This window comes from Phodopus roborovskii, unplaced genomic scaffold (genome assembly GCF_943737965.1).
Source record: "Phodopus roborovskii unplaced genomic scaffold, PHOROB, whole genome shotgun sequence".
Classification (NCBI taxonomy): domain Eukaryota; kingdom Metazoa; phylum Chordata; class Mammalia; order Rodentia; family Cricetidae; genus Phodopus; species Phodopus roborovskii.
This window is the reverse complement of record NW_026126459.1, coordinates 28,786,674-28,812,339: the sequence shown is the minus strand read 5'-3', so window position 1 is coordinate 28,812,339 and position 25,666 is coordinate 28,786,674. Positions and strand designations below refer to the sequence as shown.

At 39.9% G+C, this 25,666-nt stretch overlaps 1 protein-coding gene across 1 annotated transcript; it reads right to left on the bottom strand.

The window, feature by feature from the left end:
• Positions 1-587: 587 nt before the first annotated feature.
• On the bottom strand, positions 588-24,394 carry Wdr75 (WD repeat domain 75). The gene is made up of 21 exons (XM_051190116.1): positions 24,242-24,394; positions 21,139-21,268; positions 19,966-20,031; positions 19,125-19,215; positions 17,845-17,969; positions 16,417-16,487; positions 15,348-15,467; positions 14,434-14,522; positions 12,137-12,295; positions 11,278-11,337; positions 11,079-11,194; positions 9,526-9,701; positions 7,970-8,127; positions 7,332-7,512; positions 6,429-6,523; positions 5,113-5,208; positions 4,342-4,511; positions 3,750-3,809; positions 1,656-1,802; positions 1,254-1,345; positions 588-919 (listed from the first exon to the last, which is right to left on the bottom strand). Exons 1-21 carry the CDS (start codon positions 24,322-24,324, stop codon positions 715-717), a joined length of 2,490 nt encoding a protein of 829 aa, XP_051046073.1. The 5' UTR covers positions 24,325-24,394; the 3' UTR covers positions 588-714.
• Between the last annotated feature and the right edge of the window lie 1,272 nt (positions 24,395-25,666).

The following is a 25,666-nucleotide window of genomic DNA, read 5'->3' as shown; positions in this document are numbered from 1 at the left end:
TGGTGTCAAATTTAAAAGTAATAGCAGCAAAGCCTCTTGACTTTTGAAATATTTTCCTATCTTCAAATTAAAGATGAGGGCATCTATATAAACTACAGTCACAATACCTACCAGAAAAAAGGTTCCTCTGTGATTCAAAATAGAAACCAGTGGTGAGTGCATACACTCCACAACACACAGAACTTTACACTATGAGTTTCCTAAAAAGCCTGGCCAGAAGCTGGAGAGTTGGCTCAGTGATTTAGATCACTTCTTTCTCTTGCAGAGAACCAGGGCTTGATTCCTAGTATCCTTATGATAAACCATAATAACAGGTAACTAGTCCCAGGGGCCTGATGCCCTGATCTGACTCTGATGGGCACCAGGAAGTCGGTACACACACACACACACACACACACACACACACACACACACACACACACACCAGGAAAAAATTCCTACACATAAAGTTAAAATCTAAACAAACACATAAATTTGACCAGGCTCAGGTAGCAAGGCCTATAAACCACTGATACAGGGCCTGAGAGAGGGGCCTCAAGTTCAATGTTAGTCTAAGCAACGTTATCAAGATTAAACAAACAAGCAAATAAACAAAAGACTTTTAATATTTTGTTTTAATAAAATAACTTTATCTTTTGAGAATTAGCAGACAGTTAAAAAAATTAAGTACAACAGTCATTGCATCGTGCCTCCGCCAGCAGCTGTGGTCTCGGCCTACAGAGCAGCTAGCCAGCTGTAGTCTACTTTTCGGAACTTTCTCAGCTCTTTCTCTTCAGATTTTGACAGCTGATGTATAACATTTTCTCCCAAATCCATGTTATTTGTTTCCTGGGCTTTTTCAGTAAAATCCTTTTCTTCATCTGAACTGTCACTTTCTCCTTTTTCTTCCATAGCTACATCGTCAGGCATTTCTTCAGTACTTAACAAAACAGAATAAAGTGTAAACACTGTTAGATACTTCTAAATAATAACTTTAAGACACACTGAAGCACACACAGAAAAGGAAACACAACTGAAAACACCATGGTTAGCATCCTTCTGGAACATGGGCCATAAAAGAGCAAGTGAACTTCCAAAACGTGTAATTCTCACTGCATCTTTAAGCATACACAATATACTTTTCTCAAGTCTGTCACAAGTATTGTGACAAGTATTAATCTTATGTCATTGGCTACATTTCAAGGCTGAGATACAGAAAACAGTGAACAGCATTTCCCAAACAATACAGAAGACCAACCATCTGGAACTCTTACCTTTTGGTTTCTTTAGACAGCAGCAGTGAGTTTATAAACAGGGAGCACAGGAAAGAAGCTGACGGCAGTACATGGGCTGGGGTGTGAAGAAGCTAGAGGCATATAGAAAGGCAACCTTTGTTAAAATATCGTCCTTCCTAATACTCTTTATTCTAAATGCCTAGGCAAACACAAAAGGCTTCCCTGGAGAAAAACCAAACCAAAGGAAACAGCCCTTCCAGCTTCACACACTTTGTGCAACCCACTCCTCACCCAGGTAGGTGCAGGAGAGAATCACCTCACTAAGGTACTGTGTTTGTCTTGACGGAGGATGAATCAAATGCTACTTGAGACAGTTTGCCTGCAGCTTCAGGTGCTTGCTCTGTTCACTGCCTCCCATGGCCTTCTGTATTGATCACTCACCTCATTAATTGCAGGTATGTTCTCTGTTAAGGGGAGTTGTATCAGTTCATTGTCTGACGTTTCATTTAACCTTGTATCCTGCTGTTGTCTGTGTTTTCCCAATATAAAAGAAAATGGGGTCGTTGGCAGACTTTCCTCTGCCAGCAGCTGTATGGATGGAAGAGAAAAGGAAATTATTTCAATAAAAAGGCAGATTTCTTTGACTTAACAGCTAGGTGCCACTGAATTATGAATGGCTCTGGTGAAAGCTTAGAAATTACTCCTAGTTAATTTCATGCCACAGACAAAGCAGCAGATGATTAGTGTCCCATTTTCTACACGGGAAAGCTAACCAGAGATGCTGAGGACAGAACTATGGTTCCTTGCTGGGGCTTATAAAGAGAATAGGAAAGGCTCCATGGTGACATGCTAGGATGAAATCTTAGAGCCAAGAAAGCGATATTCTAAGACAACTGTGATGAGAGCAAAGTACTTATGTTCATGTGTGTTGATAAATAGGAGCATGAGAAAACTACCCACAAAACAGACAAAAACTGAATAGAGTAAAAGGCTGGGGACTAAGTATAATTTGTTTTTTATTAAAAAATAAAAGCTTGGGGCAGTTGGGGGTGTGTGGGAGATAGAGCAAGCACCTCCTGAGTTAGTTCCCCATCCCAACTCTCCGGGCCCTCCACAGTGCATGCAGAGTAAAGACGGATGTACCCCTAAGGCCTATTTGACTTCCTACTTAAAACTTCGAGGCACACCTCACTCCCCTGTCCCTCCATCTCCAACCCTGCTGCACATCTTTGCATTTTCTAAAGCACTGCACATTTACTGACTTGTTGGTTAGCATCTGTATCTTCCTGGTAACTACAAATACCACATCTTTACAGACAAGGCTGTTTTGCTAACATATCCCAATTGTCTACAATAATAGTCCCTGGTATATAGTTGGTGATCAACAAACAGAAATTTGTGAATAAATTCAATGAGTTTTCAGAAGAAATTAAGTAAGCAATGGAAACACAATCAAAGAGGAAGAATGGGTATTTAACAACATCAGAAATTAAACAATCTTAGGCTACTGCCTTCAAAGTGCTGAGAAAATGGTTTTCAGTTTACACTTATACACAACTAACCAATCAAGTAAGAAAGAATTAAGAATACTGCCCAAACTGCAAGATCCTAAATTTGAGCAAGGTCCTAACCCAAGCATGCATCAATAGTCTTCGCCAAAGCAAAGAAGTGACAGTTCTATGGGATCTAATGTTTTAGAGGTGACATGGATTCCTAGAATGATGAACACAAGCCCTAGGATGACCACTGTGTAGTAGACTCAGAGAACAACTAGTCCAGACTGAAGTAAGGTATAGGTTTGTGAAAACAGTTTTCCATGATTTGAAAGAATACCCTTGTGCCTGAAAATTCTGAAAAAATTAAGTTAATTTGCATAAATGTTAGAGTAGAATTAAATAAGAACAAAAGAAAACAAAACAAAAAAGAGGCTATCATTAATTCCAGGAGGGGGAGTATGTGGACTTGCTGAATATGAATACACTTATACGTTAAGACAATACAAACTTTCAGCTTCAACAGATAGATATATCCATAATCTATAATCTAAACACATTCTTAGAGTAAGTAAACAAAACTTTAAGCACAATAACAAGAAGTTTCTGTGATGATGATGATTTAGAAGTCCCTTAAAAGTTCATGGGGAGTTGGTTGTTTTGAGAAGACAGTGTAGATAACAAAATCCAAGATCCTTAGTGGAGTAGGTTGGGATGTCATTTCAATATAAGCTCAGCACACACACTCATCTACTCTGGCATGTTCCACCCCACCCCAATTTTTGATTTACAATTGGTTATTCAGTCAATTCCATTTCATAAATTAGACATGGCAGGCCAACTGACTGATGATTTAAAACACAAGATTATTCTTCTAGTACTCTAAACTTTAGAAGGGCAGTGTAATGTCAAATCAGTCTACAGGTATACACTGTACAATTCCTTTTTATAGCCTAGATAGCCACTTTTGCCACAGCTGAATTCTAATACCTAACTTTCTTTAAGGAGACAGCACAGGACACACACAGCAGTGAATGCCTACCTGTTTGCTTGTTGGTGTGAGTTTCTCTTCTGGAGACTTTGTACTAAATGTTAACAAACACTGAAAAGACAGGTCAGTTAATGGAGCAAATGAACATTATCAGGTACAAATTAAGTAAGATGACACAAAGGTCCTAAAATGTCAAATTTTAAATTTGATACACACATCTGCTCACAGAAAAGCTATACAAGAAAAAGCTATAAAAGTTTACTGAAAAAAAAAAAGTTTACTGGAAAGGTCCTGTAAGAGTTATAAGACTATGTTTTGAAAAGCATGTAAGACCTAGTAACAAAATAAAAGCCACCAGTTTCTTCCATAGCAAATCAAATCATAAAATTAGGGGAAAATGCTAATAAATGCAACTTAAAGTAATTTGGTGCTTTTCTTGTGTCACAGGGTTAACACAAAGTCTCACTCACAGATGTGGGGTAAAGTGACTGGACAATCACATTCATGGCACTGTTGTACTGACATTTATTTACCTGACCACTTCTTTTGGGAAATGAGTGCTTAATGAAAGAGTTCTACCTAGAGACAGACTTTCTAAAATAGTGTCTATAAACTGGTCACACTTTTCATGGGAGTCAATTACCTGTGATTTCGTTAGGAAGTAAAACTGGGACCTGTTCAGCCACTGGTGAGCTTCTGAGGTGAATGATCCAGGGACATCTCGAGGGACAAACACTCCCCACTGGACTTCCTCTCTGGAGACATTCTTTTGAATATACAACGGCCTTGGCTCACTAGGTTTAAATACAAACACTAAAGGGGAAAACAGAAAGATGACGCCATTTTACCTGTGGAAGTTGGTTCTAGCCTCAGGCTGCTGGATCACACTCAACCTATACCCGCCCACCAGGTAAATGGCCCTCTTAGGACTGTTTCTACTCTGTTGTTTCTGTTTAATCCACCTACTGTGCACCAAACAGGGTAGGGATGAGGACTAGGATCTGAAAAATAAAAGGAATTCTGTTCCAGAGATCAGGGGCATCTGTAGAAGAGCATGACACCAGAATACTGCTCAAACATTCGTCTTAAGTATCAAAGACATGCAGACAATGTCTCAGAAGCAGATGAAATCCAGTTACACATTCAAAGGGAGACTTTGAAGGCAGAGTGCAAACTGGCCTGTGGAAAATTCAAGGATATAACTGAACACTCCTAGCTCTAAGTGTGAAAGCACACATTATAGGTGTTGGGCAAGAGAGGCAGGGCAGGGCCCCAGGCTGCAGATGAATTTCTGATTCAAAGTGAGTGTGCTTGAGCTTATACTAAAGACATAGAACAAAAACACAAAACAAAACAAAACAAATAAAAACCTTAGAAACATGCCTCACACTATCAGAGCATGGTTAGTACTTACGATCTGAGCCCACTGCAGACTGAGACACCGCAGCAACATGGTCTGAGTAGGGGTCAGGTTCCAAAACTCTAACATTCAGTTTTGCACTCCACTGCACTGTGGAAAAACGATACACTTCTCAGAAAAAGTTTCCTAAAAGCTCCATGTCTTTACAACAGGTGTTCTTCATCTTTCCTGGAACAGTCCAGCCCCTTACTCTTACATGGAAGGAGTTTACACTTTCTGTAACAACAGACACATACTGAGTGTGATCTGTTATTCTAACATGAAAGGAATTTACTCTTACATTGCAGGAGTTTATGCTTTCTGTAACAACAGACACACACTGACATTCCCTGGGGAGGCTCCAGTGAAGTGTGTAGGAGAAAGCAGAGCTGCCCACCAACTCCAATTCCTTCCACACACTACCAGCATGAATAATAAAAACCCAGAGACACATATTAGGGTTCAAGCTGAATATCAGAAAGGCAAAGCGACCAGCCACTAGAGAGTTCTCACCTCCATCTCAGATTGAAAGAGCAAACATGTCTCCACAAATCCTCAGACTAAATCCAACTACATCTGTCTCTACCAAAACCCAGACTGCAATGAACCCCATCTCCTCCCACTTATAAAGTTTCTCTCTCCACCCAGCCATATCACTCCTGTCTCCACCTCCCTAGTGCTGGAATTGCAAGTGTGAGTTCTGTTTCTCTCTTAGACTAATTTACTCTTAGAGATCTATCTGCCCCTGTCTCTTAAGTGCTGAGATTAAAGGTGTGTGCCACCACTGCTTGGCCTCTATGGTTGACTAGTGTGGTTGGCTTTGCACTCTGGTCATCAGGCAAGCTTTATGTGTTAATAAAATATCATAACACTCTGTGACAAAGTTAGGCTCATTCAGACTCATGGATGTTGCTTTCCTGGACTTACTAAATGTGGGTGACAGAGACCACCATATCCATTTATTGCAAAATAACATCATACCTTCCCTATATGCAAATCAGTAGCATGCCTCATTTTTCAGGAGTACTCGGACAAACTACTTTAAAATCTTATACTTTATGGGGTCCTACATACAATCGATGATACAATACATACAATTCAACGCCTGATGATAGAGTCCTGCACCCTGAGCACACTGGGCACAAGTGCCTTATTGTTTACAGTGCACAATCTACTATCAGCCCACTGATTCAAAACTTGGCCAAGTGAAACACTATATATTGCTGTGGTAAAGACATGAAAATAGGACCCTTTATTCCTAACCTGTCAGTCTAACTACAGCAACCCACATGTGCCCCCCTAAGTCACCTCAGAGTAACACAGCAGCTTACTTGAACAGCTGAGCAGGTTCCAACAGCAGAGAATGCCATTGTCAGTCGTGCCAAGAAGGTACTTTGAGCATGTCAATCTTCCGAAGCACAGGTGCCTAGGTCAGAACCACACCAGAGTGAGCCACAGGCAGTGCTAGCTAGCACATTTATATACAAAGAGCAGCAGGGTGTGCCCACTAGGTTAGTTCTACTCAGTACAGACTTGTAAGCAGGTATGGGTTTTCCTTTTTGTGTTTCTGGCAGTTGTAACAGCAATGGAAAAGGTGCTAAGGCAATACAAGTGGTTATTTAGGCACTTGTATTTCTTTAGGACACTAGGACGATCGACTGACTCTCTTCTATGCTGCATCATGTAACAATCACCACACAGCACAGGACCGTTTATGTAAAATATATAACGACAATTAACAAAACCTTATGTTCTTTACCTACAGGAGGAAATCTGTATTCAGATTCTAAAGAAAGTTTTACAAAGTAAATTCAAAATCAGCTACATTAGATGAAATTAGTCACTTGTCAGAACTGTCTCATGCCTGGGTACTACAAGTAATGGTTTGAATGTTACATTACGTTTTATTTGGAACCCATAGATTGGCATGTTGGGATTAACCAAGGCTGGCATAGCTTTAATTGCTATACAACATGCCCATTAAATTGTCTATTAACACTGAACAAAGCTGGATATAATAGCCCAATATTAATCCTAGTTTAAGAATGCCTGTCAACTGCCCATGTACTCACAAGTTTTAGTTTTCTGACATTTTGATTAGCTTAACCTTATTCCCCAGCAAACTATAGATTACTTTTTTTGGGGGGAAACATGCATTTTTATTGAAGTTTAAAAGCTCAGTGAAATTACAAAGATATACATACTTTGATAGCAATATAAACTAATTTACCTACCTTATTTTCCCAGCTCGTTGGCAAAATGTACATTTTAGCTCCCATGTTTCTGAATCCCATATTGTAACAATTTCTTCAAAACTAACTGCTAGTAAGGAGCCGTCTTCAGAGAAACAGCAGTTGGTTGCCTGATACTTGTGGTAACTACCCACAAAGTCACAGGTCCAGCCAATGGCTTTTTCTGTGGAAAAACAAGCCATAACAAAAAATAGCATAAACATTAATAAACATGTTATTAGCTGAAAAAGTTAAACAAAGAAAACAAACATAACAAAAACAGATTCGCACAACTGTGCTAACAAAGTGTTACAAGATATCATTTTTGGTATTTTCCTCTCCTGGAGACTTTGACATCCCTGTAATGGAGAAGAGCTAGACCCAACCACAAGAGCCCTTTTAGCTGTACCAAACTGACATAATGTCACTCACTTCTCCAAGGCATAGATGCAATGAAAGAGTATATAAAAGTTTAAATGAAAAAAGCTGTCCAAATTAGCAATAGTTTACAGACTTTAACCAGATAGAAAACACTTTCTTAATGAGGAGATTGATGATACAAATATATCACTTCTTCAAACTGTATTTTCTCAACATAATCTATACGTTAACTTACTATATATATCAGAGTTATAACTTACTATATATATCAGAGTCATCTGCCAACACCCACACTTTGAAGTGGCCATCTCTGCTAGCTGTGACCAATATGGGTTTTTCATAGTTTTCTGCATTATTGAAACAGAGAGCTGTGATGCGGTCATCATGTGGCATGGCGATCTTTGTGTTAAGAACAAACCTAGTAGAAGGAAAATCACAAATTTACTCTCAGGAAAGAGTCGGTAGGCTAGTACTCTGTACATCATGCAATAACACCTTTAAAATGGGCAGCTGATAGACTGTTACTCACAATGGTTAAATTTCACATACACTATGTCTAACATTACAGGATAAGCTCTAATATCACATGCATCTGGGGTGACTCAAATACTGATCATTATAGACAGTAGCCAGCTCACTAGTAAAAATGTACCTAATGCAAAACAAACCATGACTGAAGGCCTCTGTAGCAGTCTCTGCAGGGCAATTACACAGAACTTAGAAGTCTGGTTTCTTCAAAAAGGACAGAGAGGGAAAGAAAGGCCTTGAATTGCTCCACTATATTTACATTGTAAAAACATAGGACTGACTCAGACCCCCTGAATATGGGTCTCAGCTAGAAGGACTGAGCAATCTAAGGGACCTCAGACAGTGGAACCAGGATGTATTCCTGGTGCACAAAAGGACCTTGTGGACACATGGAGGGATACTGCCTTAACCTAGAGACAGGAGAGAAGTCCTAGTCCCTGCTTCAAATGACTTGACAGATTTACATGACCCCACCTGGATGGCATTGCCCTACATGTGGAATTGGGGTGGGGGGATGGGAAGGGAGGGTGGTCAGGGTGCATGTGAGGGGGGAGAGAGGATGAGAGGGAGGGAGAGATGAGGGAGGGAGAGGGAACTGGGATCGACATGTAAAATAAATAAATAAATAAATAAATAATAATAAAAGGCCTATTCACACAGCCAGCTGTTGAGACTGCTTGCTCTGTCCTTAGAGAGCATCAAGCTGAGTATCAAGTGCCTCCAAGAGCAGATGTTACAAGAGAGGACTAGGAGAATCACTGAATTCTATTCTTTAGAAATGTACCAAGCCAGGTGTGGAGGTACGTGCCATAAATTCCAGCACTGGGGAGGCAGAGACAGGCAAATCTGAGTTTGAACCAGCATGGTCTACATACAAGCTCCAGAACAGCCAGGACTACACAGAGACTCTGTCTCCAAAATAAAAAGACTGATACACAAAGACTGAGTGAACAATTTTGCCAACAAGCAGTGGGTTATTTACATAAACATGACAGATGTTATGGTCCTACTTGGAGAGTTAGTGAGGCACATCATTTGGATCCTAATTCTGGATTTGCCTAGAATTGTATATTATGTTATGGGCTACAATTCTTTCTCATGTTTGACCTTTTCTGTGATGACACAGCATGACCTACACTGCACCAATGCTTTCTCAGAATAGAGAGCTAAAATAAAGCTTTATACTAGAATAATGCTCCAAGCCCCATTTCCATGTGTCAAAATGAAGCACAAAGGTTGACAGTTTTAACTGGGACACAGGAGTACAGTGGTCACACAGTAGGATTACCCTTGGGTTTTCTTGCTATAGGTCCACAGCTTCATTTGCAGTTCAAGCTCAGTTTCATTTTCTTGCCGTTGTTCAACTGTCGCCAGCCAAGTGCCAGAGCAGCCAAAGGCAGCCTTGACTAGTTCAATCTGGATTAGACCGTCATCGTTGATATACTCTTGCTGTATGATATCTAACTGACAAGGTGAAAGAGTCCAAAATGTTATTAATGTAAGTACTTACAGTCATGTTTTCTTCTAAGAAAACCTAAAGGCTAAATTAAATTCTCTATCCTGTTAAGAGTAAAAATATAAATCAAGATAAGCAATTGTCTAAAGTAGGCTTTTTATTTATGACTGATCTCTGAATCCCTTAAAATGGGTTGACTTGGTTTGCTAAGAAAATAAAGTGGTTGTTTTTGGTTGAGGAGTCTTCATCTAAATAGCTATAGATCCAAAATGTTTCAGATCTCATTTGGTGTTTAGTAAATTTGCGTAGACAGGAGGTATTTGGGGGCTATGACCCAAGTCTACACATAAAATCCATTTTTTTTTTTTTTTTGTTTTTTCTTTTTCAAGACAGGGCTTCTCTGTATTGCTTTGGAGCTATCCTAGAACTAGCTCTGCAGACCATGCTGGCCTCAAACTCACAGAGATCTGCCTGCCTCTGCCTCATGAGTGCTGGGATTAAAGGCATGCACCACCACTGCCCGGCAAAATCCATTAAGTTTTATGTGCACTTAAATGTATAGCCAGCTGGTGGATAATTTTACATAATAGTTTTAGCATTGTACTGTGACATCTTCATACAAGTCAGACACAGGGTTTTCCTCATGTAGTATCAGGGAGGTACTCAGAATTTTTAGATCTGGAAACATTTAAGAAATGTTTTGGACAGGCTCATGCCTTTTAACCCCAACACAGAGAAGGCAGAGGCAGGTGGACCTCTGGGTTCAAGGTCAGTCTGGTCTACAGAGTGAGAACCATGACAGCCAGAGCTAAACAGAGAAATCCTGTCTTGAAACCCCCCTCCCCTAATAATAATAATAATAATAATAATAATAAAAACCTCAAACAAAAAAACTTTGGATTTTGAGACTGGGGATGCTCAAACTGTATTAAGTGCAGTAACTGTCCTTTCAGAAGATGTGGGGGGGGGTATTACTTTTTTTTTTTTTTTTTTTTATGTTTATAGGATACGGAAAGAAAGAAAAACTAGTTACTATGGCAGTAATGTAAGAAGGGCACTGCAGGGCACAAGGAAAATGTGGACTGCATTTGTGAGGACTGAAGTATCCTTGTTTAATCTCTACTAAACTTTAACTCTAGCATGTGAATGATAGTTTTACCACACAGCGGACCCCCATTTGTGCTGTCAACCCACACAGGCTCAGTCCCTTTCACTGTGACTCAAAAGCACATGTATGAGCAGCAACAACTGCACTAGAGTAATCACACACTATCAGCTCTGTTCAAATACAAAAGCACAGGATCAATATCAGCAATTTCCAAACAACCCCAGCAGTACTGTAAAGACCTTTCACTCATTTTAAAACTTATGGATCAAAATCTTACATTATATAACTGCTTATCACCCTGGAGAGAATAAAATTGCAGGTGACCAGGCTTTCCATTCAAAACCAAAGCTTTGGTTCTTGGGTCGACCATCAAGCCAGTAGATACACTCCTATCTGCAAGAGAAGTGACAGATAGCACTGAACTGTGGAACCCCATTCACCAGGTACAGTCCCACACTCCCTAGAGTCTGCAGTACCTTTCACAAGGCCTTGAATAACTGCGGAGGCGTTGAGATTTCGGTGAATAACTGTTATCTCTGTTAAAGCAGAGAGGAAAATAATTAAACATAAACAGATCAGAATATCAAGGTGATGAGGATCAGATGTTTATGTTACTTTGAATTATGCCAGAACACAACAACTCAGTAAGTTCAATTAAGCCACTGTTATTAGAAAACCAGGGCTATATTCTGTTAGTTAGTTGAACTAGTTAGGGATAGAAGTTTCTGTAGAAAGTCATTAACCCTTTCTTCCAAATTATGTGTGCTCATGTGTGTGAGGAGGAGGAATGTGCATGTGAGTGCAAGTGCGTGGGGAAGCCAGACGAGAATGGTGGGTACCCCAAAACTGGAGTTACAGGTGCTGGTGACCTGCCTGACGTGGGGTCTGTATAAGATTAGGGTATCTATTACCCACTTTTACAAACTGACCTAGGTGGGAAGAAATAGAAAGAAGAGCAAGTACCTCTCTTCCCACCACACACCACAGTACTCCCACAGACACCTGAAAATGTCATGACTTATCAAAATAGGAAGGCCCACTTCAAACCCACCTTCCCTTTAAAGATTCTGAAAATATAATCTCCATAGCAACAAATGCATTTAGCCTTATGTTTTCATGAAACAAATTTTAAAATGATGGATCTGGTGGCACATGAGGCCGAGGAGCGGAGAAAAACAGAAGAATGGAAGAAATAAAAAAAAAAAAAAAAAAAAAAAGAACCCCACATATTAATAAACCTCTTACTGTTTTTAAGTAGTTTTAGGTCCCTTTATTTTCCATACAGAGGCTGGTGAGGAGGTTATTACCCCCTCACAATGAGAAACTCAGACTTACTGTTATCAGAGTGGGACGTACAGAACAAATCTCCCGCAGGTGAGACAGAGATATGTTCAATAGTAGATCCCAAGCGAGGGAGAAACTCCTTGTTCTTCTCTGATCCATCTCGCCACTCTACAAGCACACACTCACGCCCACCACTCAGCAGACTGGTACCTTTGCAGCCAAAGAAACCAAATGGGCAGAGTTTGGAGGGAAAAACAAAACAAAACAACAACAAAAAACAAACACAATCAGCATTTAAGTGATCTTTTTGGAAACTTAAACAGAAGTATCTTCCTATCATTTTAACTGTTTTTATTGATTATCTTTCAGTCTTATTATTTTATTTTTAACTGGCATAGCTGTGCAGATATACACAGTACAACATAATCTTTACATACATATGTAGTGTAATACTCAAATCATGTAATTTTAACATCTGGCACCTTGAGTATATCTATTCCTTGTCATGAAACAATCAAAATTTTCTTTTTATAGTCATAATAGCAATAGCTACAGCCACTCTATTGTACAACAGAGCAAACAGCAAGGATGACCTACAGATAAAAATATTTGTCAATCAAACATCTGATAAGGGATTAATAGTTATAAGATGTAAAGAATTCAAATAGTTCAAAATACATAATACAATTTGAAGAATGGACCAAAAAAAAAAAAAAAAAAAAAAAAGCCCTTTAATACAGACATTTCCCAGAGGATACAGATGATCAACAAATGCATGAAAGAAGATCCTTTGCATCAGTAAAGTAACTACCAGAAATACAAACAAACACTCCAAATGAGGCAGTGCCTCACTCTGTCAGAGTGTGGAGAAAAGGGATTCTTCTCACACAAGTTGTTTCAGAAAACGAAGTCTACACCGGACTTATCAAGCTCGCTCTGGGTAGAAACCCAAAGGAAATGAAAGCAGCATACTGAAGAAAGTAACCAAACCCTGGGCGCAATTATACAAACTAGCTGTGCTCAGCCCAAATAAACAACACTGTCAGCAGCATGGGGAGGAGACACGAAGGATTTAGTCACCCGACATTTGCAGTACATATTACTGTGTGTTTATGGTCATTCCTTGCCCTGAGATGGGCAGAGGCCACAGTCGAGAAAGGAATGAAGGGGAAAGACAAATTAGCAGAGAACAAAGACATTTTATGAAACATACAAATAAATATGCACACACATATGTACAAGCATAACAAAACCATACCACATTTAGATTTTATTTTTCAAGGTTAAATGGAAAGGAGAGTAAAGAAGGTAGATAAACAGTTCACATGCTTTCTTTCTCTTTTATGTCTCAATCTCATGTCACGACAGCACCCCTGCAGACACCAGGCACAGTTCCCCAAGTCCAAAGCTTTGGTAGGCTGACTTCTCCTTCCTGGCACATGGGCACTAAGGCCTGTCCTGTTAGGCTCCAGAAGGAACATGTGAAGAACAAATCATGTTCCTGTCTTGCTTTGTAGGCTAGGTCTTCCCTAGCGTCCTGTCAGAATATAGACCTAAGTGACATAACTTCTGTCACATGGATGTGAGGGCACTAAAAGTAAAAGACACAATTTACTTCCTATGTGCCTTACATCCAACAGGGTCTGAATTTAAGTAGGCAATACTTGGGCTGGAGAGCTGGTGCAGCTGTTAAATGTTAGTCTCATGACCAAAAACACAAAATAGGGAACGCTCAATCAGGCAGTCTGTCAAATCAAAACACAGGCTTCAAAATTACACCCAGGCCCAAATTCTACTTACTAGCCATTGGACTTTATGCTAGCTAGATACCACCTCAAATTCTCACTTCCTTCATCTGTGAAAGGACAATTAACAACACACTTCATTGGTCCAAAAGTAGAGAATGGAAACACTGGCTGCTATTTGCATCTGATAAACAGCAGCAGAGTTATTGACTATGACTTTATAATAAGACTATATCAAAATCTGGCATATACTGTACATATGTTCTTCACGTCAGGAGAGATGAGAAGCTAAACCACATACAACTGTGGTTAGCAAAGCTCAACAAAAGTCATAAGAAGTGTTCATAATTTGACACCCATAATATGTTTTATTTATTTTATTTTTTTTTGTTTTGTTTTTTTTTTTGTGACAGGGTCTCATTACCAAACTTAGGCAGGCCCTGAACTCTTGGTAATCCTCCTGCCTCAGCCCCCTAAGCAATGGGATTACAGTTGTATACCACACCTGGTACAACTTTAAATCTCAAACTAAAAATGTTGTGAATACCAACATTTGGCTCAGACACTTCTAAATTTCCTTTTAATTGTCAAACTGGCACTTACCTGTCACTGTAAAAGCCAAATCCATAACCATATCATGGTGCCAATGCAAACACGTATATGTGTATTTCTTATCATCATGAAAATTCCTCCTGTTGGAGAAAACAAAATACTTTAATATTTTTTCCCTCATATAATACATCCTGATTATGGTTTTCCATCCCTCAACTCCTCCCAGTTCCTCTCCACCTCCTCTCTCATCCAGACCCATTCTCTTTCTGTCTCCGAATAGAAAACAAACAGGCTTCTGAGATAGATATAAAATAAAATATGGTAAAACGAACACATCAGAATTGGACAAAACAAACAAAAGGAAGAAAGTCTAAGGGAAGACACAAGAAACAGAGCACTCTTATGCTCAGGAATTCCACACAAACACTAACCTGGGAGCCATACAACACAGGCAAAGGACACTATATCTGCCTCCTTTTCCTCAGGGTTCCCCGAGCTATGAGTCAAGTTAGTGATGGAGACATTCACTTAGGGATGAGGAAAGAGAATGCCTACCATGATCTCAGGTGAAAATAGGAAACAATGGGATGCCAAATCCAACAAATAGCAGTCTCAAGTGTTCTGGCTTCAGTATTTAGGAATACCCTGTTGTTCCTAACCCGAACAACCTCTACAGGCAATGCTATGTTATGGTACCATTATACCACCCAATTTTACACTGTCCTGTTTTAGTTAAATGGTTCCAGGTGACTCGGAATGATTCCCCCTCTCTAGAAGCTTAAGGTTAGGAATCCTACATTACAGTGTGAGGGGAACAGGACAAGAAATGGAGGAGGCAGCACAGCCCCGCCCTTCTGCAGCACTAATGCTCACACCACCTTCCTTTGGACCTAGGGATAGCGCTGCTCTGCAGGATGAGTGTGAAGTAGCATACAAGTGACCCATGTTTTCCTAGACTCACTGACCAAAGGCGGATTTTGCCATCCATGTGGCCAGATGCGATGCAGTCTTCCTTTGGGTGGCAGGCTACACAGGTAAACTTGTTCTTAGCATTCTTCTTATTTTTGGTCGATGGTAAAGTAAAACTAGGAAAAAGAAAAACAAGTCTCCCTTGGTTACAAATCAAGCATTCTGTTTGGTAAGCAATTACCAAGATACAGTATAAACGTCATGTGACTCACATCTTATCACAAGAACTGGTCACTAAAGTAAGACAAGAAGACAGTCATTTCAGTATCTTTTTCTGGCCCGGGGACAATTTTTCTCTCTGACATGGCATATTACTCATCCTTACAACTCAATTGGATATTATCTCTGCTTAAACTTATTAATTTGAAGTACTGGTGGCTGAAATGCACTAAACATTTTAAGTCCATGCTGTGATTTTCTTTTGTCACAAGCTAGGATTATCAAGCAAGAAGCAAACTCAACAAAGATAATGCTTTCACGTTGGGCTGCTGGCAAGCCTTTGAGGCATCTTCTTGATTGAGGTTGATGTGGGAGGGCTTGACACTCTAGGGGTGATGTTACCACTGGTCTGAGGGTTATAAAAGCAAGTTGAGTGAACCACAGAGAGCACAGTAATCACCACTCTGGCCCTATGCTTTACTGCCAACCCCCCCCCCCCCCCAGTTTCTACTTCCCTTTATGATGTATTGTGAAATCATGATGTTAGCCAAGTACACCTCCCCAGCTACTTTAGGTAAAGATATCATAGCAATAGAAAGCAAACTAACAAAACCTTAGTAACCTCATGCTTATTTCAGTTCCTATAGCCAGTGAGAATCATCAGGGTAAGCCTTGACAATCTAAATCCAATTTTTACACCAAATCCATATTTGGTGCACTGTATATATGGGGTTTGGGACGGAGGTGACTCCTAGCTAAGATCCTCCCCTACCACTGTGGGTTAAAAGGTTTGTATCTCTACATGGTGGTCCCACTTCTTGAAACAAGACCCTGGATACAGGTTTGGATAACACTGTAACAAGTGCTCTAGTAAATATAACAAAGTTAATAAAAGGGAAGTCTTACTTGCATGTTTTTTTCTTTTTGAGAAAGTAAACAGATAGGTAAAAGTCCCGCACTGCAGCAATATATTCTCCCTGTTAATTTAAGCAAATGGTAACATTAAAAAGGAATCTCTTTACCTACAACTTCACTCTCTAGCTTTAAGTGTAATGATTTACACTTCTTCCCATTAGGCATACATGTGATACCATGCCAGGGTTGACTGTCTACATTAACTACTGCTATAACCCAGAAATAGTTCCTTCAACCTAAGAATGTTCCTTCCCTGTTTCATTCCTCAATGTCCCAACTCTCACCAGCAACTGTTTTTTTTTGTTTGTTTGTTTGTTTTTGTTTTTAACATTACAGCTTATTTTATTGCAACTGTATTTTAACACTACCCTTCTGAAATTTGCCTTAGGTATATTGTGAATTTCTTTTCATTGTTGAGTAGTATTCAGCTGAATAGGTACACCAGAATTCTGTTGTTAGCTGGTTGACTCTGGGTTATTAATTTATGTAACAACCATCCTGGGCTACATAGACCAGGTGTCACTCCTACACAACTACTCTGCAGTCATGTTCTGTCTTTGTATAGAAGTGGGTTAGGGCCAGGGGATTTAACTGTGCTCCTCATCTTGACATCAGCAGTAATCTTAGTAGAGGTGAAGGGAATTCTAACTGTGGTTTTACCCAAACTGATGGTCAGCAAGGCTGAATACTGAACTGATGATGATAAAGCCTTCTTTCCCTTGAAGAATTAACCCTGTCCAGAAGAATGACAAAATAATTCTACAAACCCCAAGGCTAATGAAATAGGTCTTTAGTGGCATTTTATTAAAAAAAAAAAAAAAAAGATTAACAGATAGCTAAACAATAGTACAAATACCATAAAGTACCTGTCAAAAACATGGTAGTATTCATGCATGTTGCAATATTAAGTTGAAAAGAGAAAAATATTCTGATTCTACTTCCTTTGAGTTCTATGTGTTCAAAAAAAGTCTTTAAATATTATCAGTGGTGAGACTGAATATTTTCTTTCCTCATTATATTTCTGTGTAGTATCTGAATTTCCTGTAGTGGGCATGTTAATTATAGATACAGAGCCTATATTTTCTAAAGACACACAATCTAAACTGGAACAATTTTTTTCTTTTATTAAGTGGAACAATATCTGTGATTTTTATATGAAACAGGTGAATTAAGAGTACAAATACCAGACATTGTTACTTTGGGAAAAATTAAAAAAAAAAAAGCAAGGGGCAGAATATATAACATAAGGATAGTTATAAAATAATATACATACCATAATCAGGAATACTTGTTAAAAGAATGTCACAAATTTTTAGTTACTAACAAAAATACAATATCACACTGGATCATCAGTGTTGAGGGAAAAACCTTCAGGGAATAGATTTTAAATATAAGCAGAAATTAAGGGAACAAATGTACCTCATTTCCAAAGGCAATGCACTTGGGTGATCGATTTACATAATCCAAAACAAAGGAGAGCTCCCTAGCTTCCACATCCTGGCTTGATGACTTGGGCAGCTTCACTGAAACCAGCTGAAATATGTCTAGCCAGAGGAAGTCATTTGTTAAACAATTTCTCTAAATCAAGTACATTTAATCTTACAAAACTGCTAATCTGTACTTTCAAACACTAAAACTGTAACTGTAGGTCATCCTGAACAAAACATTCCTCCCCCCCCCCCCAAGACAGGGTTCCTCTATGTATTCCTGGCTGTCTTAGAACTCACTCAGTAGACCAGGCTGGCCTCGAACTTAGAGATCCATGAGCCACCACTGCCTGACTGAAGTCTTCATTTTAAAAAAAAAAAAAAAAAAAAAAAAAAAAAAAAAAAAAGATTTCTCTATTCTTATTTTATGTCTATGAGTTCTGCCTACTTGTATATAAGTGTACTTTGTGCACAGCCTGATACCTACAGTGGCCCTGGGAATGGAGTAAAGGGTGGTTGTAAGCTGCCATGTGAGCAAAGGGAAACCAAATCCGGGTCCTCTGCAAGGGCAGTAAGTGCTCTTAACTGCTAAGCCATCTCTCTAGTTCTGAACTCTTTATTTAATGAAGTCTAAATCCACAGCCCTTCAACACTCCTGGATGTATCTATAGAAATAGAAATCTTACACAGGTTATTTTTGTTTGAAAGTACTAAACTGAGTTTTAAAATGGGCCCAAGCTGTTACTTGGCTTTAAACACAGTACTCTAGAGTCGGAGGTAGAGGCAGGAGGATCTCTGTGAGTTTGAGGTCAGTCTGGTCTACACAGTGAATTACAGGACAGCTAGGACTATAAAGACTTTGTCTCAAAAAACAAAACAAAACACCCAATAAATAAATAAAATGGGAGTGGTGGCACACGCTTTTAATCCCAGGACTAGGGAGGCATAGGCAGGTGGATCTCTGTGAGTTCAAGGCCAGCCTTGTCTACAGAGCTAGTTCCAGGGCAGGCTCCAAAGCTACAGAGAGAAAGTCTGTCTCTAAAAATCAAAAGGACTGCAACCTGAATACACTACTGGTAAATTAAGCAGTCACAAGTAAGAAGAAGCCACCGAGAACTTCCTGAATGTTGGCAGGGGAGGTGGCTCAATGGTGCTTGCCATGAGCATATGGTAACCCAAGTTAGATGCTCAAACCAGTTACAAACATAACTTTGAGAAACTGTAAGCTCCATCTGATGTTCACAAAAACAAATTAAGTGCATTATGATGTACCTGGTTCTTCTTTATTTATTGTAAGGAAGATGGAATCTTCGGCTCGGGTAGGAATAAAGAGGGCGTGGAGTTTAGGTCCAACGATGAACGTCTGAAAGAGATAACGGATCCCACTATACAGTGCGCAGTCCCTCCAGAGCACTGTGCCCACAGGGCAGAGTTTAAGATTTTCTCATTACTGTTTTCCTATTGCAAGAGAGTGTCTGTCTGGAGAGGCCATGTACACTGTTTGTTGAATCATCTTCTATATACAGTCCTGATTTTTCAATGACTGCATAGTGTCTCACCGACTAAACCTATCATAATTTTAAGTAACATCAAGGTTATACTAATTTTTTTCCACCATCAACAATTTAAGAACTACATACATTATAAGATATTTCAATGAGAAATTATACAGAAAAAAAGTACTATGTTTTTGGTTTTCTCCTCATTGACAAAACTCTCTCTAGATTGTGCTCATTATTGCACTTCTTTTTATAATGTGTATTTTGGCATGTAGGGAAATCCCTCTGCTATCTGTTTAAATTCAGACTTCTAAAATTAATGGGATGAATCACCTTAGCTTGGTAACTAGGATTTCTTTTGCTGTTATGTATAATTACTAACTTACACCTGCCTTCCCACCCTTTCCTGAGACTGCTGGAATAGAACCCCGGGCCTCACAGACACTCCATCACTGAGTTATATCCTCAGGGTCCATGCTCATTTATTTCCTATCTTGTTGGTGTTTAAAATATTTTCTCTCAGTGATTTTACTAGTCTTCTTTTTATGATAGAATCTTCAAATTTTTATATAGTCAAGATTATGCATCTTTTAAAATAATGTAGATATACATACCTTTATCAAAATGCCATCAAGATAGTCCCACAGCTTAATTGTGCCATCAAAGGAACAAGAGAAGAGCTAAAGGGTAAAATAGCACAGAACAGATTAAATAGTACTGCAAAAATATCACATGAAAAACTAAAGGCCTAAAGGATTGCGTTTTGTTTGTTGTTCATTAGCTCATATTAAATATCCCTATTTAAAATCTAAGTGCAAAGCTTTGTGAGCCCCAACATGATACTCAAAAAGTATCAGCTTCAACTTTAGAACTTGGGGCTGTTCAATTAGCAAAGTAAATATTCCCTGAATCCCAAAGCTCCAAAATCTGAGACACTTCCGCCCCAAGTATCTGAGATGAAGGATACCAGCCATCAGTCTCTGCAAAATAATCTAATTACAGCAGTTAATAATTACAAGACTCAAGTAGAGGTGGAAGGGAGGGAATCAAGTTTCTGCTCTGACAGGGGATAAGGAGTGCTCCAGAATTTGTTTTGCTTTCTCTAAAGCCCAATCCTTTTTTATTAGTGTCATGGCATTCATCTTATTAAAGTATTAAAATACATTCCTCAAATGGCCAGACAACACACCTGTTTTTTTTTTTTTTTTTTTTTTTCCCCTTCTAAAATCCAACCCATTAAGAACCATTACTTTCAGAAACACAGTAGGATTAGATCAGTCTGGGGATTGGGGATTCTTCTTGGTGAGCACAGATCTTAATAGCACACTGAACTATGACAGTTAAGTAAACTTAGCTTTATTACGGTTATACAGATTTTGCATTTTTAGGTGAAAATAGCTTGTTTATAAGGTTTGTGAATAATTTTAATTTGAAAAAAGTGCCAATTTGATAATTCTTGTGAACTAGGTCATGAATTCAGAGATTAAAAATAAAAAGTATTTGAGTAAGACAGTATTACCTATCCAGGTAAAATAATTATGTTTGGTTAAAAAAAAAATGACAGTTATTTTATCTGAATCATACATATGGATTAGTAAAACAGTTACAAATACAAGCAGTGTCAAAACAATATAGAACTCTCAAGTTCCCATCAGTTTTGTCCCACAATCTCATCTCAACAGATTATTTCCCTGGTTATAATCCGTAAAGTAACCCCAGGAAATTTAACTGAAATCTTCCTGTCAACAGAAAGACCACTGCTAGCATGTCCCATTACAGACTAGTACCTGCAGATGGTTGTTGGGGTTGAGGACAATTCCCGACACTATGTTTTCATGCCCGTGCAGAACGTGTACACACTCTTCTGTGGCACTGCTATACACCTTAATAAAGTCTCCTGAGACACAGAAGATATACCTGGGAGAGAGAGAAACACAAGTCTCATATTACAAAGACAGCATAACCCTTTTGTGGCCTATTATAAAGAGAACAACATGCAAATATCTTTCAAAATAGTTTAAGAACTGTACATTCAGATGTATGTATTGTTAAACCTATGAGGATATCAAACATAGAAAAACCTATGAGCAATAGAGAACTGTCTCACAAACAACCGGACTGCTCCTTGTTGAGTGGCGCAGACACTGATATCTAGTTATTCTTCAGTGATTCACTGGAACATGTGCACCATGCTCCAAAATGCTCCACAGACATTGGCTCACAAATGCTGAGTGAACAGTGCTCTTAAGGGTGAGGTCCAGGTACCTCTTGTATTCTATCAGTTTCTTTTCCAACTGCTGAAATGCTGATTTTGTTTATATCTCTTTGGAGTTGTGGCTTTCTCCCACAAAACAGATGTTCCTTCATAACTCAAAGTGGTTATATTCATAACAGAACTTGTCATACGAAAAGTTTAGAAAAGATACTTGTTCCGAGTCAATTCTACCTCATACTTTCCACACATGGTGGAAGGCTCAATCAAACCAGTGAGGACCAGTAAGGCTGTTCTCTGTGCTCCCAAAGTACCTATGCAAGCATATCCTAAGAGGAGATGTGCCTGAGAGGTTGCTATAGGCCTGTTTCATCATATCAATGACAATGAGTTGCTTACCTGCTCTCATCTTTAAAGACAGAATGTGGCTCAAAACTGATGATGCATCTATAAACTATTGGCCAACAGGTGGCTGTATGTGTGATCAGTGATCACCTCAGGAAAGGGATCACCACAGAGTACCTCCATCTTCTGCAGGGTTAGACCCTTCAATATCTTAGTTCAGAGGCTAATGATTGCAGACTGAACCACTCACTCCTAAGGTGTCCTTAGCTTCCATGAGTGGTTGAAACAATCAGGCTCCATAGTCACACCAAGTTAATACTGAAAAACTTGACCTTATTCCCTCCCCAATAAAGATACAACAAAACCAAGTTATTTTTTTCTCCCCCCCCCCCACTAAACAGCAAAAAAAGAACTGGATAATCTCCCTCCCAACCTCATTCTCCACTAGCTCTTATCACATACCACTGCTAACCATAACAATCTCTTCAATACAAACACATATATTTCTAAGCTGGGCCTGGTGGCATAGGCCTGTAGCTCCATCCACTTGGGAAGCTGAGACAGGAGCATCACTATAAAGGTTACCTGGATTATATCAGTGAATTCAAAACCAACCAGGGAAATGTAGTGAACCCCCATCTCAAAAGGAAAAAAAAAAAAAAGAGCAAAAACAACAAGTGGGTGTATCCTGCAGGTGTGTGGGGTGCTGGGAGGTGGCGCTGAGAGGTGGAGCTGGGAGGCAGAGCTAAGTGGAGGTTCTTGCCTAGTATATACAAGGTCCTAGAGCCAATCAGTACAAACAAAGCAAACCAACCAATTACCTTTTTGGATCCTCAAAAGGGAGCCCTTTCATTGTAACCCTCAATAAACTTCTCAGTCTAGACTACTGTGATGGTTTCGGTGAGAATGGAATGGTTCCCACTGGTTAGAAGAACTGTTCCTGAAGGATTAGGAGGCATGCCTTGTTGGAGGAGGTGTGTCACTTGGGGGCAGGCTTGACATTCCAAAAGCCCAAGCCATTCTCAGTTAGTTCCCTCTGAACAGGGATGCCTCAGGTACTGCTCCAGCACCAAGCCTGCCTGCCTCCAACATGCTCTCCACCATGATGGTCACAGATTCTAGTCCTCTGCAACTGTGAGCTCCAAGTTAAACATTTGGTTTTCTAAGTTGTTTTGGACATGGTGTTTTGTAATGGCAACAAAAAAGTATGTAAGACACCAAGATAGTAGCCCTCTGCATCTTCTCCATCTTTCTCACTATTAAGTAATGTAGCCTTAAAAGCAATGTGGGTTTGAAACAGCTGCTACTGAGTTTCCTTCACCATACAGTGAGTTTCTTGACAGATCAGGTAGTTATACCTAAACAGCTGACAAATACAAAAAACCTGAACTAGCAGAGTTGGCAAATGAAATGGACCACACACCTCATTCTACTAGCAAAGTTGGGGTGCAGTTCAATGAAGAGTGAATCTGGAAGGAGCAGAACTGTGACAACTCCTCTAAGCCCGTTTTTCCCTGTTTATTTCATAAAACAATGTCAACAAAACTCCCTTTACGTTTTTTCCTGTTTATTTCATAAAACAATGTCAACAAAACTCCCTTTAGTTATAAAGGCAATCACAAAAACTCTTGACTTGAGGTGTGAAAGTTACTTTCATCATTCATGCATTGAACAACCATGGGCATGATACCTGCCATAAATACAATCTTTACCCTTCTAATAGAGAAAAGGTTTTTTAGTAAGTATCTCTGGTCAGAGTACTTTGAGTAAATAAATAAATAAATACTAAGTAATTTAAAAATACTGAGTAAATACTTAGTAGTTACTAGCAGGCATCTCTTCTAGACGATACAATGTAGCAGCAAGGATGCCTGCCGAAGTGAAGTGAGCCATTGAGGCCAGGCGCTGTCGTAAAAGCTGTGTACATCTAGACACTTCATTCTTCCCAAACTCTGAGACAGACTACCACCTATAGATCTAACATCGGTTTTTTACTATGTAAAGTTCCCGTTTTTCTCCGGGAGGAGGGAAGAAGGCTGAGTCCTTAATTAAAGGTCTAGAGATCCAAAACATTCCGTAGACGGACACTCGTCTAGGCCGAACAGCCTGGACTGTTTTGCAGCCGCTCAGGCCTGGTCTAGTCTGGCCACGCAACCGCACGGAGGTAGAGTCCGGGGAGCACAGGCTCACCCACGCAGCAGCAGCCGGGCCGGGCTGCCCCGGGAGCTCCGGGTCTGGGCACGCGGAGCCCAGGCTCGCACTCGGCCCCGGCCGCGCCTGACAGTCCCCTGCCCGGACCGAGGCGCCCGGCGCCCCGTCACCCTCCTGCATACTTAGAATCCGCAGAAAACACGGCTCTCCTGAAGTTCAGCCGGCTGCCGCCACAGCGAACCACGCGGATGCTGTCCTCTACCATCTTCGCGCAGACGCAGGAACCGGCGAGCTCGCCGCACCACCAACTTCCTTCATCGGCCGGCTAGACTGGGCGTGTTTCTCTGCCCCGGTTCGCCCGGGCGTCTCTAGCTCCGAGACTCTATGGTCAGGTCAGCGCCTGCGCCGCCATCTTTAGTTTGGGCACTGTCAAATTAAAAAAACAGTGAAGTTTAACAGCCACGAACAAAATTAAACCATTCTCAATGCAGCCACAGCTATTTAATACAAAGAGCTTTCTCTTCGGCCTCTTCAATCCGATTCTATAACCTCTGCCAGAAGCAGAAGTGAGCGCCACTTCTCCAACCGAAGGCCTCGCCCTTTCTGTCCCAGAGATTGAGCGACGGCAAAATGACACAATCACCCCGCGCCAATTTTACCTCGGTTGCCCAGTTAGGGGTTTTTATTTGTATTTCTCGTGGCGGGTATTTTTGTTTTTGAGCATCGCTAAGTTCCTATAGCATCTCTGAAATATCTGCAGCTATCATTGCTATGTTCTTTTCTTTGGCGAAGTAGTCCAGGATTAAAAGTGGTGGCACACGCCTTTAATCCCAGCACTCTGGCTGATCTCTGAGTTCAAGAGCAGCCTTGTCCACAAAGCGAGTTCCAGGACAGCCAGGGCTACACAGAGAAAATCAGTCTTCAAAACAAAACAAAAACCCAACAACAACAACAAAGCTGCAATAGCTGTTGGGTTTGCTAAGGTTGTTCTGTTCTTTTGGTTTTGGTTTTGGTCTTGAATTCTGAGGATGTTGATGCTTCTCTATCTAACACCGTGTGTGTGTGTGTGTGTGTGTGTGTGTGTGTGTGTGTGTGTGTGTGTGTGTGTGTGTGTGTGTGTGTGTTTCCTGCACATTAGGGGATGCTTGTCTATGTTGAGCCTTCCATCTGTCAATAATACTTACCATTTTTGCTGGTTCAGAACTACCCTTAAGGAAGAGCCACTAATATTTTAATCCTAAAAGGAGTAGAGGCTTGGTACATTTGCAACTCACCACAAATTTATGCTTATTCATAGCAATTTAGACATCACAATTGCAAAAAAAAAAAAAAAAAAAAAAAAGCACAAAAAAAGAGCCCCACAACAACAACAAAAACTCAAAACCAAAATCAAAACAAAAAACCAGAGAAATTTACTTTTCGTTGGATTGAGCATATGAGAAATATGAGAAACACTAAAATCTTCATTATTTTTGGGAAACAGAGCTAAGCAGAAAGACACTGGTTATTATGTTTTATCTCAGATTTAAAGAGTTTCTTTTTTCATGATTATGATACACCTTTTCTTAGTGGAAGAACGCAGTGAATTTAGTGTCACCTTGTACCCC

Bases quoted from the DNA above. Each gene is read 5' to 3' on its own strand.
- Wdr75 (XM_051190116.1), bottom strand. From the start codon at position 24,324: ATGGTAGAGGACAGCATCCGCGTGGTTCGCTGTGGCGGCAGCCGGCTG. The intron at 6,524-7,331 runs GTAGGTAAATTA...GTTCTGACCTAG, and splicing joins CAACGAGCTGGGAAAATAAG to GCACCTGTGCTTCGGAAGAT. The intron at 1,346-1,655 runs GTGAGTGATCAA...ATATGCCTCTAG, and splicing joins ACATACCTGCAATTAATGAG to CTTCTTCACACCCCAGCCCA.